We start from the raw sequence: 18763 nt of genomic DNA, 5'->3' as shown, positions 1-18763 counted from the left end.
GATTATTTCATCACCCAAGTATTAAGCCTAGTACCTATTCATTATTTTTCCTGATCCTCTCCCTCCTCCCACTCTCCACGCTCTGGAAGGCCCCAGTGTGTGTTGTTCCTCTTTGTGTGTCCTTGTGTTCTCATCATTTAGCTCTGCTTAAGTGAGTACGTGCAGTATTTGGTTTTCTGTTTCTGTGTTAGTTTGCTAAGGGTAATGGCCTCCAACTCCTTTCATGTCCCTGCAAAGAACATGATCTCATTCTTTTTAATGGCTGCATAGTATTCCATGGTGTATGTGTACCACATTTTCTTTATCTAGTCTGTCATTGGTGGACATTTAGGTTTATTACCTGATTTTTCCATTGTGAATAGTGCTGCAGTGAACATGCACCTGCATGTGTCTTTATAATAGAATGAATTATTTTCTTTTGAATATGTACCCAGTAATAAGATTGCTAGGTTAAATCGTATTTCTGTCTTTAGGTCTTTGAGGAATTGCCACACTGTCTTCCACAATGTTCAAACTAATATACATTCCTACCAATGGAGTGTAAGTGTTCCTTCTTCTCCATAGTCTTGCCTGCGTCTGTTATTTTTTGGCTTTTTAATAATAGCCTTTCTGCCTGGTGTGAGATGGTATCTTTTTGTAGTTTTGATTTGCATTCCTCTAGCGATCAGTGATGTTGAGCTTTATTTCATATGATTGTTGGCTGCGTGTGTATCTTGTTTTGAAAAATGTCTCTTCATGTCCTTTGCCTACTTTTCAATGGATGTGTTTATTGTTTTCCTTGTAAATTTAAGTTCCTTATAGATGCTGAATATTAGAACTTTGTCAGATGCATAGTTTGCAAAAATTTTCCCTCATTCTGTAGGTTGTGTGTTTACCCTGTTGATAGTTTTTTTTTCTGTGCAGAAGCTCCCTAGTTCAATTAGATCCCATTTGTCAATTTTTGCTTTTGATGTCTTCATCATGAAATCTTTCCCCTTGCCTATGTCCTGACTGGTATTGCCTAGGTTGTCTTTCAGGGTTTTTATAGTTTTGGCTTTCTATTTAAGTCTTTATTCCATCTTGAATTAGTTTTTGTGTATGGTGTAAGGGAAGAGTCCAGTTTCAATGTTCTACAAATGGTTACCTGGCAGAACTATCATTTTTCATGATAACTGTTTAATGTGTATTTTAGATCACAGAAGTAAAGATAGAATTACCTAAATAAGATACACAAATACACACGCGCGCGCACACACACACACACACCCTTACAACACCCCTCCACCACACACTAACAGACCGGCACATTCATTATATATATATATATAGCAATTTATCACAAGTCTTTGCCACTCCTGCGTTTGGAAAGAGACCAGAGAGAGAAACTGAAAGTTGTAGTTTATAGCCTTTTCTGTGATTCAGGACAATAAAGTAGGCATAATTTAGCTGTGTTTATAAAATAAATGGACAGATCTATTTGAGATGTTAGATAGCTATAACCTTAGATTTTGTGGATTATAACCAGCAATAAATAAAATTCAATCCATGTAACATAAAAAGGGAAGGATCGTGTTAGAACATTGTGGCAAGCCCTTTGCTATATAGATCTCTTCAGACTACTAAAATCATACAACTCTCCTTGCTTTTCAGCAGCTGTTCTTACCCTACCAGACATTTGTTCACATTTACACTAATTAAAACATTCCTTAGAATTTTGAACCTAATATTTTCTGCTTTCAGTATAAATTCTCTTTCCTGGGGTCACTTAGCTCCTGGGCATTATTTTAATCATGGTAATATGAATGGATTGATTAAAGAATTAGATATAAAATAACTTATACTAAATTCATATTCCAAAAACCTGCATTTTTTCACATTTTAGCCTGTCGTCAGTTGGAAAGTATCTTACAGTATTGATGTGGTAGTGATATTTTTTCTCTTCATTGGAGATATAGAAAATAATTCATCTTGAAATAGATGATGCCTTAGATTTGAAGATATATGGTAACTTACCCGCTCTGCTATCGTTATAGTCATCTAGTCACTGGAGAACTCTTCTTTTTGTCACTCAATTTGAAACCTCAAGGGTTGTACCTTATAATAAATTTCCTTAGCTTCATCAGTGGGAGTGAAGTGAGTTTAGTGCAGAATGATATAAATGATAGTACTTCTTACATCAAAATCCTTATACTTTGAACAGACACTTTATCAAGTGGCTGAGCAAACACAGCAGCTTTTGAAGTATTTGAAGAGCCATTGAATTTAAGAGTCTTCATGCCTTCACTGTTCTTTAATCTTATTAGTACATGCCTCCTTCAGAACACTGGCTCTTCCTTGGTTCAAATTTAAGGACTTGGATTATAAAATAATGGCTGAAAACTTCTTATCTACTTCAACCTGTTGATAGATATATCAAATACTTAGGAAGCTCTTGAATTTAAAATAAGAAATCATAATATTTTAAAATGCTATCCAAATTGATAGGGACCTATTTGATCTCCTTTTTAAAAAAAACTATTAAAAAATTGTCATTCTTTCCCTACTGTATTTTTTTTCCAGTTGAACAAGGTAAATTTTTATGGCCCAGTATTTTGTATTTACTAATAAAGTGATCAAATGGATCGAATCAATAAGAAATGGACTAGAACAAGTATAGTAAATCTCAGATATTCAGACCTCAACATTACTTTTAGAAATGGCAATCTTGTATATCTAATTGTGTCAGTAATTTAAATGGATATCATTTTATCTGATTTTCCTATTTGTGTTCTTCTCTTGTCATATTCTTTCTGTCCTCTTTATGCTTGGAATGTGATACGTTTTGGATATTTGTCCCTCGAGATCTCATGTTGGAATGTGATTCCCAGTGTCGGAGGTAGGGCCTGGTAGAGGTGTTTGGGACACGAGGGAGGATTCTTCGTGAATGGCTTGGTGCCCTCCCCTTGGTAACAAGTGAGTTCTCACTTACATGAGAGCTGGTTGTTTAAAGGAGCTTCACTCCTCCTCCTCGCTCTCCCGTGCTCCTTTTCTTGCCATGTGACATTCCTGGACACCTTCTCCTTCTGCCATGATTGTAAGCTTCTTAAGGCCCTCACCAAAAGCAGATGCCAGCATCCTGCTTCCTGTATGTATGGTCTGCTGAACCATGAGACAAAATAAACCTCTTTCCTTTATGAATTACAAAGTCTCAAATATAACAATATAAAAAATTTCAACCTGAGAAATAAACAAGAAACTGTATATGAAAACACTGCCTTATTCTTGGCATAAAATGGGTGCCACGTGCAGACAGTAAGGTAATCAGAGCTGCATTTGACTTATGCACACCTCCCAACTCTACCACGTAACCAGCTGTCTGCCTTTGGGCTAACTCTTCTCCCCTTCCACTTCCGTTTCCCTAATTCAGCCTCAGTTTCCTTACTTTTGGGTACTGTCACTTGTACTTCTAAAACTCAGTCTACGTCTCTCCTTTCCCACTGTCAGAGATTAGACATACATAACTATCCTTGGACTGTTGTTAGACTCCTGACTGGTTTTCCCGACTTAGTCTTTCCACTGTCTGTTTCATACTGCTTACAACCTCCGGGTTAATTTTTTTGATTGTAAAACCCTTTCTCAAGAATTTTAAACACTATCACACTTCACTAACAAAATAAGTCTTTTTTTTTTTTTTTTTTATTATACTTTGAGTTCTAGGGTACATGTGCATAACGTGCAGGTTTGTTACATATGTATACTTGTGCCATGACGGTGTGCTGCAGCCATCAACTCGTCAGCACCCATCAACTCGTCATTTACATCAGGTATAACTCCCAGTGCAATCCCTCCCCCCTCCCCCCTCCCCATGATAGGCCCCGGTGTGTGATGTTCCCCTTCCCGAGTCCAAGTGATCTCATTGTTCAGTTCCCACCTACGAGTGAGAACATGCGGTGTTTGGTTTTCTGTTCTTGTGATAGTTTGCTGAGAATGATGGTTTCCAGCTGCATCCATGTCCCTACAAAGGACACAAACTCATCCTTTTTTATGGCTGCATAGTATTCCATGGTGTATATGTGCCACATTTTCTTAATCCAGTCTGTCACTGATGGACATTTGGGTTGATTCCAAGTCTTTGCTATTGTGAATAGTGCCGCAATAAACATACGTGTGCATGTGTCTTTATAGCAGCATGATTTAGAATCCTTTGGGTATATACCCAGTAATGGGATGGCTGGGTCATATGGTACATCTAGTTCTAGATCCTTGAGGAATCGCCATACTGTTTTCCATAATGGTTGAACTAGTTTACAATCCCACCAACAGTGTAAAAGTGTTCCTATTTCTCCACATCCTCTCCAGCACCTGTTGTTTCCTGACTTTTGAATGATCGCCATTCTAACTGGTGTGAGATGGTATCTCATTGTGGTTTTGATTTGCATTTCTCTGATGGCCAGTGATGATGAGCATTTTTTCATGTGTCTGTTGGCTGTATGAATGTCTTCTTCTGAGAAATGTCTGTTCATATCCTTTGCCCACTTTTTGATGGGGTTGTTTGTTTTTTTCTTGTAAATTTGTTGGAGTTCTTTGCAGGTTCTGGATATTAGCCCTTTGTCAGATGAGTAGATTGCAAAAATTTTCTCCCATTCTGTAGGTTGCCTGTTCACTCTGATGGTAGTTTCTTTTGCTGTGCAGAAGCTCTTTAGTTTAATGAGATCCCATTTGTCAATTTTGGCTTTTGCTGCCGTTGCTTTTGGTGTTTTAGACATGAAGTCTTTGCCCATGCCTATGTCCTGAATGGTACTACCTAGGTTTTCCTCTAGGATTTTTATGGTATTAGGTCTAACATTTAAGTCTCTAATCCATCTTGAATTAATTTTCGTGTAAGGAGTAAGGAAAGGATCCAGTTATAAGTCTTAAGACCCTAGCCCAGCCTTCAAAAGTCTTCATATACGGCTTGTCCATCATAGTTTTCTTCCTTGACTCTCCCTTTCATTTCATATTGCTTTTTGCTCTATTTGTGCAGGTTCATATGTATGCCTAATCTCCCTTTACAGGCTGTAAGCCACATGTAAATGAAGACTGTATCTTAGTTATTTTTGTTTCTTGCACAATATCTTGTACATTGTATGTATTTAGTAAATGAATGGGGGAGTAAAGATAATTTATTGTACTTTCCTCAGTTATAAAAAACAATATATGTAATTTGGCTTTTCTTGGTAAGTCAGTGTTGTCATTCTGAATATCAGTTTCCAAGTTTTATTGAGAACCTATTATGAGACGGTCCTCTGCTAGGAATATGGAGGTAGCTGTGAATAACAGTGTCCTGCTAAATTTATCCTGTGTGCTATGTACTGGAAACCATATAATGATGGTAGTTGAAAATAAGTATAAATTGGCTTTGAGTCATATTTTCAGAGGTAAATTTTCACAGAAAAAGGACGATGTAGGAATTGTGGTGCTGTGTGTGTCCCGTATCATGTATGTACATGTGTGTGCATCTGTGTGTATGTGCATACACATGAGAGTGAGGGAGTACCCAAGAGAGAGAACATGAAAAACAAACAAATCAGTTGCTCAGATAATCTCTTTGAAAAGGCTTGTTCTAATTCTAAGCAGTATTCCTAAAACATGTAGTTTCCTGTTACTTGAATAATATATGGCAGCAATTCATGATTATAAAGCTCTTTCACACGCATTACCTCTCATTTAGTGTTTAAATTGGTAGAAATTTCCGGATTTTAAAGGCCACATTTTCTAAAGGAAGCTATTGTTTTCCCTGGGTAATGTAGACACAGAACTGGGTGATTGCACGACTGGACACAGAAAAATTTTTTCTTTAAATTATAGGCCAGAGAAACATGTCTAAACCGATGTTTTGAAACTTTCTCTATGGCTTTTATAAGCTTTTCCTGTATGGCTACCAATTATATAAAGTAAGTAGATTCTAACATTTTCAATATGACAATCTCTTTCAGTGTCAAAGAGAAATGAATCCTTATATAGCAATTGTTCTTTTACTGTCCTTTGAGAAAAGTATACACAAAAACTATTAAATTTTGTGACTTTAAAATTGCATTTTTTGGTGTGAGAAGCTCAGTCTGTACTTTATTGTGGGAAAAGCATGTAAAATGATGGACACATGATTTTTATTTTACTGTAACATTGAAAATAATGATTAAATATTATTTAATTCTGTTTCAGAAAAATAATTTTGTTGAGAACATTCTCCTTTATTAAGAAAAAAAAAAAAAAGGCATGCTAGGCATGGTAGCTCAGTAATCCCAGCACTTTAAGAGGCTGAGGTGGGCAGATTGCTTGAGCTCAAGAGTTCGAGACCAGCCTGGGCGACATGGTGAAACCCCACTGCTACAAAAAATATATAAATCAGTCTGGTGGCATGTGCCTGTGGTCTCAACTACTTGAGAGGCTGAGGTGGGACAAACTGCTTGAGCCCGGGAGGCAGAGGTTTCAGTGAGCCAAGATCACGCCACTACACTGCAGCCTGGGTGATAGCCAGACCCTGTCTCAAAAAAAAAAAAAAAAAAAAAGCCCCTAAGTAAATGAGGGAATTATTGTTTTTAGTTTTGCAACCTTGAATAATTTTCCTATAACATTTTAAAAATTATAATTCAGGTGACTAAAATGAAAGTGTTCATAGGAGGAAATAGTCATCTCTAGTGTTAGTGAGAAGTTGAATTTGAGTAGGAAGGGGTTCAGAACGTGCTACCCCAAAATATGCCACTTTGGCTTATTGATTATTTTGAGCTGAATCTGTTTGAGAAACAACAGATGCAGAAAGAGCTCTTTGATCTCCTCCTTTCTACCAAAAAGCAAATCATAAAATTGCTCGTGAAAAAGGTGTCTTTCGTGTGTCAGGAATAGGAGAATATTCTCATCACCAGAGACTGGGAAGTCGAAATAGACCTGTACAAACAAACCTACTAAAATAACCCTGTCTTCCATCAATTTCCCCCATATATTTCCTCATTGTGTTCCCACAATTTACTGCCCCCAGCACAAGCTCTTGTGTCTTGTCACATTCCCATAATTGATCATTCATTGTGTAAAAGGCACATTAAATGTTTGGACCTAATGGTTTCTTTTCTTTTTTTTTTCTTTTTAACTTTTAGGTTCAGGGGATACATGTGCAGGTTTGTTAGTGGGTAAACTGCGTGTCGTGGGGGTTTGGTGCATAGATGATTTTGTCACCCAGGTAATAAGTATAGTACCTGATGGGTAGTTTTTCCATCCTCACCCTCTGCCCATCTTCTGCCCTCAAGTAGGCCCTGGTGTCTGTTGAATTAACGCAGGGATGGAAAACCAAATACCTCATGTTCTCACAAATGTGAGCTAAACATTGAGTACACATGGACACAAAGAAGGGAAAAATATAATCTGCATTTTAATAGTAAAAACATGTACATTCTTTGAAACACAGTGTCAAATGTGTATAATAACATAATTTAGTCTTTAGACAATGCCTAATCGTATATAAATTCCCAGCCCCTTACAATCACGTAACTACTCAGTCAGTGAGAACTTACAATGACAGGACTGCCAGTCAGGTTGGGAACCGTTGCTTTTGATGATATGTTTGCCTTATTTAGCCACTGCTATCAAAAGCCTATGTTGTCAACCAGTAATTCATTAATTGATATTTTAATTCAGTTGTTTTTAAAGTATTCTAGAACATTACTCTCTGAACTGTACTGTTTTAGTTTTCGGAAGATTTATCCCAGTATTTAGTGAACTGAAATGAAGAACAAAAGCTAAACTATTTGAATAGTTTTTTTTTTATTCCACAGTATTTCATTATTTTCCATGTCTTTGATAATTTATTTTCGTTATCCATATTTCAGCATTAAATGTATTGGTAGGCTCAAATCATGTTCAGCTATACTGAGTGACTTTAAATGTCCCTGTGCCTAGTAGTCATCATTTGAATCTCAGTCTTTCTTTCTCAGTACAGTAATATTCTGATTATCAGTTTCAGTTTGAATTAGAGAAGGCTGGCCTGTATTCACTAAAATGGAGGGTACACTACTAGCAGAAGTTTCTGTAGCATGTCCATCTTCACTTCCGAGTTTCTGTAGCATGTCCATCTTCACTGAGTTTCCGTAGCATGTCCATCTTCACTTCTGACTTAGACAAAGATTTTCAAGGGTTGACAATGATAGCTCATTGTTCCTTGCTCAATGTGATCATTAATGTGATAATTTTTGCAGTAATGGTAATATACTAACATTTCTGAGATTAATGATACATTTTCCAGGAAATCAAAACAAAAAGCACTTAAACTATCTGCATTTCTACTAAGGCTAGAAGAAACTTAAGATTTCTAAGATACCAATGCATATATCGTTGTAGATTTTTGTATCAAGTACCATTTCTAGATACTTTGAGCCTAATAAATTTGAACATAATGATAGCTTTTATTAATTTTGCTGTAAATATACTAATACCATCTAACAACTTATTGTGAAAAACCAGATGTTCAGTACAGATGCAACGAGGCATTTCCTTTTTTGAATTTTTTTTATCTGAAGTTGATTGAATTCACAGATGCAAAATCCACAGATATGGAGGACTGACTGTATGTATTTAGTAATATATCTAGCAGACACTTGGAGATAGTATAACTATTAGTAAATATTTAAAAGGCGACTACATGTTGAACTTATTATTTATGACTTGTCTTGGTAGAAATAATATAATCTCACAGAGCAAAATTTCTCTTCAATATGGAGAAGAATTTATGACAAGTGGAGTAGGTTGCTTGAAGAGAAAAGTAGATTAGGTGCGTTTCGTCCCAGGCTGGGTGATCACTTGATGAGTCGTGATGGGAGTATAACAGGGATCTCATGGGCGTGTGCAGTAGATAGCCTGTAAAGCCCCTTTCAAACATAGAACTATAAAAGAAGAAATTAGTGCTTAGCACAAAGTATGATTTAACACTGCTCAAAAACTCACTTTTAAATCGCTCTCTCCGCACGTATTTTACAATGTCTCATTCAACTCCTCAACTGTTGTGAATTCCTTAAAAGCCGTACATTCAAAATTGTACTAGATTCAGATGCAGCGGAATACGGAGGGCATCAGAGACTGGACCACAGCACTGACTTTTTTTCTGAGGCTTTTGGACATAATGGGCGTCCCTATTCTCTTTTGGTAAGTAAGTTTCTCAACATATTTCCTGCTATTTTAATTTACTCTCTTATTCTTCTAGTAATGTTTTTGTTCAAATAAACAACTCTTCAAATAAGCAACATGGAATAAAAGCATGAAGGAAAGGGATTAGGGAGAGGGGACTATGCTTGACCAGATGTAATGTGTGGTATGGACTAAATTGTGTTTTGGAAAAACTAATAGTAAAGGATATTTAGGGGACAATTGGCAAAAATTAAATATTAATAGGATTCAAAACTATTTCTCAAGAAATGAGCAGAAGGCAGTTTGTTATTTTTCTTTCAATTATGAACATTTCTATTCTTTATGCAACAATTCACTCTCCTTCTGTTCTTGTTTTCTCCATAACATTTTATATTAAACAGATTTCTACATTATGGACTAGCAAATGAAGCTTAATTTAAAACACCTTAAAGGAGTCAATGAAAAATGTATCTTTCTTTTCTTTCATGTGGTAAATAGAAGACTGAATTCATTCTAGTTATAAAATTCTCTGGATTTTTTTATATTACTGAAGGAAGCATTATATGACATAACTAATTTTTACATTGTGGTGTTCACACAAATAGAATGTTAGAATGTTGCTTTAAACTACTACGTTTAAATTCTTTAAAATATGTAGAATTTAATAAGTTTCTAGATTCAGAGGAATTCATTATTTAATTTATGGCCATATAGTAGGTTCAAAACCACATCTACCATTCCTAATTCTAGGAGGTACCTAACAAATACATGACTTTACCATAGCTGTTAACGTTCTTATGTCATTAAATTCTCTCACTTTTCAAAAGTTTAGATAGAAGTCAGGCATGAGAATCTCTATGGTACCGCTAGGCCTTCCATCTTTCTACTGTTTTCCCACCTCTCAGAGTGATGCCAGCACTCAGCTTTGTAAGCTGCCATATTATACCTAAAAGTGATATCCCAAAGATCACAGCATAAAATCGCTGAAAAGAGCAGGGATTGCAAAGAGTGAGTTGTTAGATTATGGGTTGTGAGGAAAGTGCAGTGGAAAGTCCTATGAGAATTCGGTGTTGCCCTAAATGTATGTGTGTGCATATGAGTGTGTGTTGATGATGACACTGATCCAGCTTTAGATGTATGTGGAGAAAGATATATATTTTTAAGAGAGAGGGCTCAAGGGTACTATCACATTCTTCAAGGAATTATTACTGTAGTCTGTGAGAACATTCAATTTTGACATGTAAAATAAGATTGATAAAAATAGTTTTTTATCAAGGAAGTGAATAAGAAAATTACCATAAAGTTCTGAAATAATCAAAAGAGTTAGATGCCCTTAGGGTTTCGGAAAGATGATTCAGCTTACAAAGGGGAGTCATGGGGAAGGAGCAACTGATTGCCATAAAACTGAACTTTCACTGATGGAACTAGAATGAAAGGACTTGGAAAGACTCAGACCGCGAAATTCTTACATAGCCAGCTTTTTTAAATGTCTGTGTACCCCAACAGGGTTCTGTTATAAAGAGCCTGAAGGTGTAGTGAAAATATCACAAAATGCCGTGGCACAGGACCTGGGATCCTGACCCTAGTCTGCCATTTACTCACTGAGAAATTGAGTGATTTAACTTTTTTTTTGCACTGCAGTTTCCCCCACCTGTAAAATGAGGATTATTCATATTATCTTCCCTATAGCAAGAGATTCTTAGGAAGCAGAAACTCTTTAACATGCCCAAGGTATTTGGAAACCGTCAAATGCTACTGCATATGTATTTTAAAGATGTTATTGTCATGGATAGGCAATTATTATTTAGTAGTTTAAACATGTCAAAATACTAAGTGTTTTGAGGACACACAATTAAGAATACCTTCTCCCAACTTTGGGGGAATTATAATCTTAGGCGACGGCTCAGACTCTTTTGAGGTGGGCAGAAAATATCTTGACATCCTTTCAATTTTGTGAGAGTGAAGATATGCTGGCATAATTAAAACAAGCCAGCCACCCAGTGGCAGCAACATCAGGAGATTACTTTTCAAGCACTAATGGAATTGATCTCACCAATGTGGAAAATGCAGTTGTAAATTATCAGATGGAATAAAGAAGATCTCATAAGTATCAGTAATACGTAGAAGAGGACAGCACTGCAAGGACATGGCAAACAGAAAAGAGCTGAACGCCGCCTGCAACAGAACTCTAATCCAGTGCAGCCCGTGAGATGAGAGCTAGCTCTCTCCTCCCAGCAGCAGAATCTTGTTTTCCATGACTACAGTGCTTCAGGAATTACTCGTTTAAATCCACCTTTAGGCTCCAGATGATAAGATCACTCGTTTTAATGTCAGATTAAGGGAGTCCACACAGACTAGTAAAATACAGAAAATCTAGGCAAACAGGTTTTCTTTTTACCTAAGTTATTCAGCAAAGAGCCAGAGGATAAAAAAAAAAAAAATCACATTAACAAATGTACCTACTGTAATAATGCCTCATTATAAGGAAACTCCTTATTAAACTGAGTCCTGTGTGCTGGGATCCAGTGGAGTTGCTTGAACATGATCATGAGTGCTGTAGGTCTTACACCTCTTCCAGTGAGATCACTCATACCTCCCATTCTCGCAGATTAAAAGGAGGAAGGAAGAACAAAATATAACTTTTCCTTCTTCCATGACATTTTTGCCCATCATAACTAGTACACAGCATTTGCCAAAGCTTAATTTGCAAGCTTAATAATCCAAAGGATCGCTGAATAAGTGTCAAATCTGTTTTCAAAGATAGCCACAAACAGCTCAAAGGAATTTTATAATAGCCATGCATGCTGCAGCATCAGCAGGTACTGCACTAGCCTTGTCTCTGTGTGCTCCCTCAGTTGAAACTGAGAGCCGGGGATAACTGCATGTATACCGCCACTGAAACGTATTTGCTAAGGTCAGAGTATGTCACAAATGTCCAAAAGTGATGGGACAGAGCTCCGCCAGTCTGCTTTACTGGCAGTTATTGGAAACTCCATTTTAGCATAATCATTCCTCTAGATTTTGATTCCTGATACAGGAACCTAATATGTTAACCTATATGTTAATCAGTGCACTGGAGGCAGGGGACTTTCTTTCTCTCCTCTGATTCATAAAATCAAATTCCATGGCACAAATGGGAGAAAAGAGATTATTGAGCCTTAAATGAATTCGATTTCTTTACATTAACTGAATGATGATGATGAAAGTGAGAATAAAGCAATAGACGTAGCACTAATTACTTTGACAATTAGGCTTCTTATCAATAAGAAGTAGATGTATTTACTCTCATTCTACATTTGGAGCTTCAAAAGTAGACTTGATTTAAATGTAGGATTTGGCATAGATGTATCATTTTTATTGCACCTCACTTGTAAGTTTTAATACAGCTTAACAGTTGGAAAATATATTTTGCTCTATTCAAAATTATGAAAATAGTTTTTTAGAAGAAAGAAAATCTTGATTTTTAGTTTACTTTTTTAATGTATATAAATTAGATGAGCTAATATACATTTCTATACGGAAACGCTAGCATCACTTTTCTCCCAACCCTAATGCAAAATAATGAGAATTAGAATAAAAGAATACAATTTATTTTTTCTTAAAAAAGTATTTTATGAACTAAAGCATGTATGTGGAAACTAAAATTATTTTATATCATCTTTTATTTTTCAAAAGACTGTGTAATTTTTATTATGAAAAAAATGTGTATGTAGACTATGAAGGAATCTAATGACTTTTTCATTGAATGATGTTTTGTTTGTTTTTTTGTGAGACGGAGTCTCACTCTGTTGCCTAGGCTGGAGTGCAGTGCCATGATCTTGGCTCACTGCAACCTCTGCCTCCCAGGTTCAAGCAGTTTTCCTGCCTCAGCCTCCCAAATAGCTGGGATTACAGCTGCACACCACCATGCCCAGCTAATTTTTGTATTTTTAGTAGAGATGAGGTTTCATCATGTTAACCAGACTGGTCTCAAACTCCTGACCTTAGGTGATCCACCTGCCTCGGCCTCCCAAAGTGCTGGGATTACAGGCGTGAGCCACCATGCCCGGCCCACTGGATGCTGTTTTCATTCTTCCAAAATTTTGCAAGTCAATTATTAGTCCTAGAGGAAAATATAGTCCTAGAGGAAAATAACATTTTGCCTGAATGACATAAAATAGACCATTGTGTGAACAGTTGTTTTTTTAGCCACACTCATGGTTAGTGTAATAATTAAGTCATTAAAGTCATCAACATAACTGAGTAGATTAGCATGCATTTGACTCTCTTAATAAATGAATTGGATTGTACTGTGCTATTCTGATTCTTTGTGAAGAGCAGACTATTAACATAGCTAGAAAAAATGAAACTCATGACTGTATACTACGTTGTCTCATGTTCTTAAGGTGATTCTAGATATCAGATGTTTAGGGCTTACAGGCTAATACATGGACATAGGAGATATGTTTATCAGCATGCATATTATGCATAGTAAGTGCCTTCTATATACAAGTATGTCAATATACTTTTTATATTTAAATATACTTAAATGATTGTGTTTAAATCTACTTAAATGTGTTCATGCTTCTTTTCTCTTGCCATATTAATCAAAACTATTGTATGAATTAAAATGATAAAATGAGAATTACAGAGCCAATACTTAGACTAAATTTTAGGAACCCCAACTTGTTCGTGTCTGTAATTGTCTCATCATAAGGGTTAGCTCTGATTGTCTTAAGTTCTTTAGTATAATTAGTAGTAATTTCCTAACCACTAAAAAAATGGATTTACATACTCAGAAGAAAACTCAGAATTCCATAAATAGCCATAGTTAAGAAAAAGCACTGGCTTAGGGAGATTCTTCCGTGTTGCCTATACCACAAGGGTTCTGGAGCAACATAAACACATTCTGGTAATTAACACTGCAGTGAAATATACGTATATTATTACAAAGTATTTCTGTTAATGATATTATACAATTGTGAACCAAAGGGTTTTTTTTTAGCATATCGCATTAAGAGGTCTCTAAGTGTGATGGAAGTGTCGTTATAAACCTCCTTACATGGAAAGACCAGCATCTGTTAGTGAATATTCTTGAAGCATTTTTTAACCATCAAATGCCACAATGGGAATATATTGCAGTGCATATACTACAAACCTGGAACTTTGTTATGGCATCCTTTGAAAAAAAAAAAAAACACCTCTCGGCTAGGTGCGGTGGCTCACGCCTATAATCCCAGCACTTTGGGAGGCCAAGGTGGGTGGAACAGCTGAGGTCAGGAGTTCGAGACCAGCCTTACCAACATGGAGAAACCCCGTCTCTACTAAAAATACAAAAAAAAATTAGCCGGGTGTGGTGGCGTATCCCTGTAATCTCAGCTACTCGGGAGACTGAGGCAGGAGAATCACTTGAACCTGGGAAGTGGAGGCTGCAGTGAGCTAAGATTGCGTCATTGAACTCTAGCCTGGGTAACAAGAGTGAAATTCTGTCTAAAAAGGAAAAAAAAAAAACTCTTAAATTTAGACAAGCGAAAATGCCAAAACATGAAAGAGTAAGAGTGATTCTAAATTATCATTATGTAATTATTATTATATTTCATTAATGAAATAATGAGGTTATGAATGAAACAGTAGATACCACAATTGCTTAGGATCCAAATCTGAGCTATATCACTATAACACGCACTTACAGAGACCTCTCATTATTTAGCCTAGACCTGACTAATGTGTTTCATTGCAACTTTCCCAGGAACCTTGGACTTACCAGAGTCTTTTTGCCTGCATTGTAGGACAATACTCTGTAAGAGAAATGTTTTCCATGTAGAGGGAACTGAAATTACTTTGTCCAGTTTCTGGCTCTACTGAAATATTTAGATTGGTTTTCAGCTTTAGATTGCTCATGGCAGAACAATTCAGAACCATTCAAATTGTAACCTTCTGTCCCATTGATTAGTTAAATCCAGTTACTGTGATCCCCAAAATGAAATATGTAGACTATGGCCAGCCGCGGTGGCTCACGCCTGTAATCTCAGCAATTTGGGAGGCCAAGGCGGGCAGATCATGAGGTCAAGAGTTGAGACCATCCTGACCAACATGGAGAAACTCCATCTCTACTAAAAACACAAAAATTAGCTGAGTATGGTGTTGCGTGCCTATAATACCAGCTACTCAGGAGGCTGAGGCAGGAGAATGGCTTGAACCCAGGAGGCAGAGATTGCAGTGAGCTGAGATCACACCACTGCATTCCAGCGTGGTGACAGAGCAAGACTCCATCTCAAAAAAAAAAAAAAAGGAAAGAAAGAAAGAAATATGTAGACTAGACTAGACTAGACCCCCTAATAAGTACATGGGAAACTCCTTTAGAAGGGTAGGTCACTTTCTCAATTTGTACCTGTTTTGATAAGATGTAGGGAGGGAATGGCTTGAATCACACTGTTTGTTTGTTTGTTTGTTTGTTTGTTTGTTTGTTTGTTTTTATTTCTCCTTCTTTGCTTTGGGTTGTGTTCATTTTGTCTGTAGCTTGATTATGGAAATGTGCTCTCCTTTGGACTGGGTCTGTCGGGATCTTTGGTAATAGTCCTGCTTTATTTGTGGATAACTCCAGCTTCCTTTTATTGACTCACTCTCATAACATCTTGCGTATGACAAAGAGAAAACGTTGCATAGAAAGGATTGCATAACAGTGAAATTCTGATGTGGTATGATAGCTATAAGATAAGATACAATGTGTAAACTATAGGGAAACAGCTTGTAGCACTGAAATACATGGTTTTCTCACGCTTAGTGACTGCATGGATGTAATATTTATCTTTTTGGAAATACTGTATTGCAAAACAGACCATGAAACATTGAGCTACACAGTGACTGTTAGCATTTGTTCATCTTGTTCAGATGATCTTCATTTCCTAAAACACTGTTACTTTGAATTGAAGATTAGAAAAACTGTTCTCTGACCATTAAATCCAGAATATAAATTTCTTTAAGTGCCACCATTTTAAACCTGCTTTAACTTTTGATGTTAAAAACTAACCAACTGTATCAGTATGTCTGATTTTTTTGAGTAGTATTGGTTCTTTATTGTAAAACCTTAAGAGAAAACATTGTGTTCATTTGCAGAGTTGAGATGTATTGGACATACAAGTCTCATTAAATGAAAATCAACTGTTCTGTTTCTTTAATTTTTTTTTTCCTAAAGTCATGTTTGCTTTGCGCCTTCATTCTGGTTCTAACCTCTGAAAGCCTTTGTTTTTTTTTTTTTAAACCATCAGGCAAGCTTGCATTTAGAGATAAAGTGACTGAAAATAGTAAAGTATCAGCAAAGTCAGAAGTGAAGAGAGATGGTCACAATGACAACCATCTATATTATTATTTTTACTGTTTGCTTTGTTAATACTGAGATACATGGTTTGAACTAGCATATAAATAGCATTAAGCAGTTCAAATCACTTCTCAATTTTATAAAAAGATTTCAGATTAATATATTAGAGAATATCTTGTTAAATACGCATCTATTGATCCGCTATTATTCCTTTGTTCATTGTTCATTTTTTTAATTCAGTCATCATCAACATCTGCTTTGTCCAATGGCACCAACTGAGAGTTAGAGGTAAAACGTATGACTTCGGCCTTTCTAAAGCTCATAGTCTAATGAGGGAAACAGATGGCAAACTTGACAAATCAACCACAAATTGTGGCAAGTGTTCAGAAAGAAACAAAAAAGCTGCCATGATTAGAAAAGAAGAACTTACCATATCTAGGGTTGTCAAGGAAAGCCTCTCCATATAGCTGGGAGTTTTCCAAGAGATAAGGAACCAGCAAGGCAACGAGTGTTTACAGCAGAAGGCACATCATAGGCAAAGATTCAACAAAAGGGGAGTGTTTGATGTGTCCAAGGAACTGAAAGGCCCCTGCGGCTGGAGTGTAGTGGGTGAAGATGCAAGCAAGTAACTGAGCTGGGATACCAGATGCAGGCAGAGAGGAGCGAGTCAGGGCTGTGCACACCATGGAGAGAATCTGAATCCTAGTTTAAGTGCAATGGCAAGCTTAGTCATTGGTTTAAATTGAGAGTTAGGATTCCTTATATTACATTTCAGTTTTTGTTCTTGAAAGGAAGAAAAAGAGACAAGATTACAAATAAAAGTGTCTTGATGCAAAACAAGTGCTTTGTATATTGCTTTTCTTCATCTAACTGAAGTAGTAACATTGCGAACTGGCAGCCTTCCTTCACCACCTGATAGAGCCTCAACATGGCAGTAACAGGGCCGTTTACATCATTCCTGTGTGAGGAGCATTGGTTTTCATTAAGTCGTATGGAGCCCTCTAGTGGTGATTGCTTTCTGATAGTCATGTTGCTCCAAAACTGTAGGAACTGGGAAATTGAGCCTTCTAAGAGCATGTAAAATTGTAAAGGCAACTGTAACTTTAGGCAGATGTGAGACTGCATCGTGCCCATATCTCTTTGACATAATGACAGGCCGTTTGGTACTCTCTTCAATTGCACTGACATAATTGTTTTGACGTAGGTCTACATTCCAAGCAGAGTGGCGCTCATCCTTCAGAATGTGGATCTGCCGAATTGAAGAGGCCTGATTTCAGCTCCATCAGATGCAGATTTGTGTTTTGTTTTCTTGTTATCACTGTCACACAGCTTATAACATGTATGCTTTTCAGAATACAGTTGTCTAGCCAAACCGTCAGGTATCTGAAGTTCAATATTGGTTTATGCAAATACAGCAAACTTTTCTTTAAGTAGATGGGAGAATATGTTTAAAATATTAGGAATCCTAGACCATATTTTCAAGTCATCTTAGCAGCTAGGTTGTCAAATGGAAGTGTTATATATAATATGTTAAAAACATTTTGCTTTCCTGGCTAATTATTTGATCCTTTTAAATTCTAATTTGAATCATTTGTCATGTATGATGATTTCTGTTAAATGTGCACAGTATTGAAGATGGATATTTGGTGGCTGTATCTGTTCTGATAGCTTTCGGTCTAAATTATGAGGTACCAAGATTGTTTCTTTGTTTTGTTTTTTTTTCTTCCAAATTGTGTTTAGAAATACTGTAATAAATATGCAATAATGATACAAAATAAAGAATTATATCCAAGATAATATAAAAGCCATTATGTATGAACTCATCCATGTCTCGTTTTGTGTAAGTTTTATTTTGTGATCTCTTGTCCACTAAGTATCTTGTTAAATGCCATTACCTCAGTCTTTCTGAAGCCCTGAAATGGTAATTGTAGCATTTCAGAAAATGTCTTTCATTTCAGTCAATAAAAAGCTTTTGTAAAATTGCCTTTGCTAATGTTTATTTTGCTATACTATTATAGGGCTTGATTATAAATGAATATTATTGTGCCTTATCTCAACTCTAATACCTTCTCCACATACATTCACATCTACATGATGGACTAGGAAGCATGGAGATTAATATTTTTTTTTTTAGGCACAATTTTGTAACTTGAATCACACTAACCAATTTTGATATCTAAGCTACTCCTTCATTGTAAACCTGAACACTTTTAGAAGCTAAATTAAGTATCTCAACTCAGTAGAATACTTCTTCATGAATTTACCCCTTGGTTAATTAAATACCAAGACACAGGCCTAAGATCATTGATTCATAACTGAGAGATTATAATGTACTTATGGGACATCAAGTATCTGTTA

The 18763-nt window shown here is 36.3% G+C and overlaps 1 protein-coding gene across 1 annotated transcript in view; it reads left to right on the top strand.

Annotated features, from left to right (window-relative positions):
• GBE1 (1,4-alpha-glucan branching enzyme 1) overlaps positions 1–18385 on the top strand; it is a 265726-nt gene extending 247341 nt beyond the window's left edge. Inside the window, exons 15-16 of the mRNA XM_007986177.3 lie at positions 9009–9126; positions 17610–18385. Of these exons, the coding sequence (XP_007984368.3) occupies positions 9009–9126; positions 17610–17666 (175 nt within the window). The 3' untranslated portion in view covers positions 17667–18385. The remainder of the gene's footprint in view (positions 1–9008; positions 9127–17609) is intronic.
• Positions 18386–18763: the final 378 nt, after the last annotated feature.

This window comes from Chlorocebus sabaeus, chromosome 22, assembly GCF_047675955.1.
Source record: "Chlorocebus sabaeus isolate Y175 chromosome 22, mChlSab1.0.hap1, whole genome shotgun sequence".
Classification (NCBI taxonomy): domain Eukaryota; kingdom Metazoa; phylum Chordata; class Mammalia; order Primates; family Cercopithecidae; genus Chlorocebus; species Chlorocebus sabaeus.
Note: the sequence above shows the minus strand (reverse complement) of the source record. Positions and strands in the feature narration are given on the sequence as shown.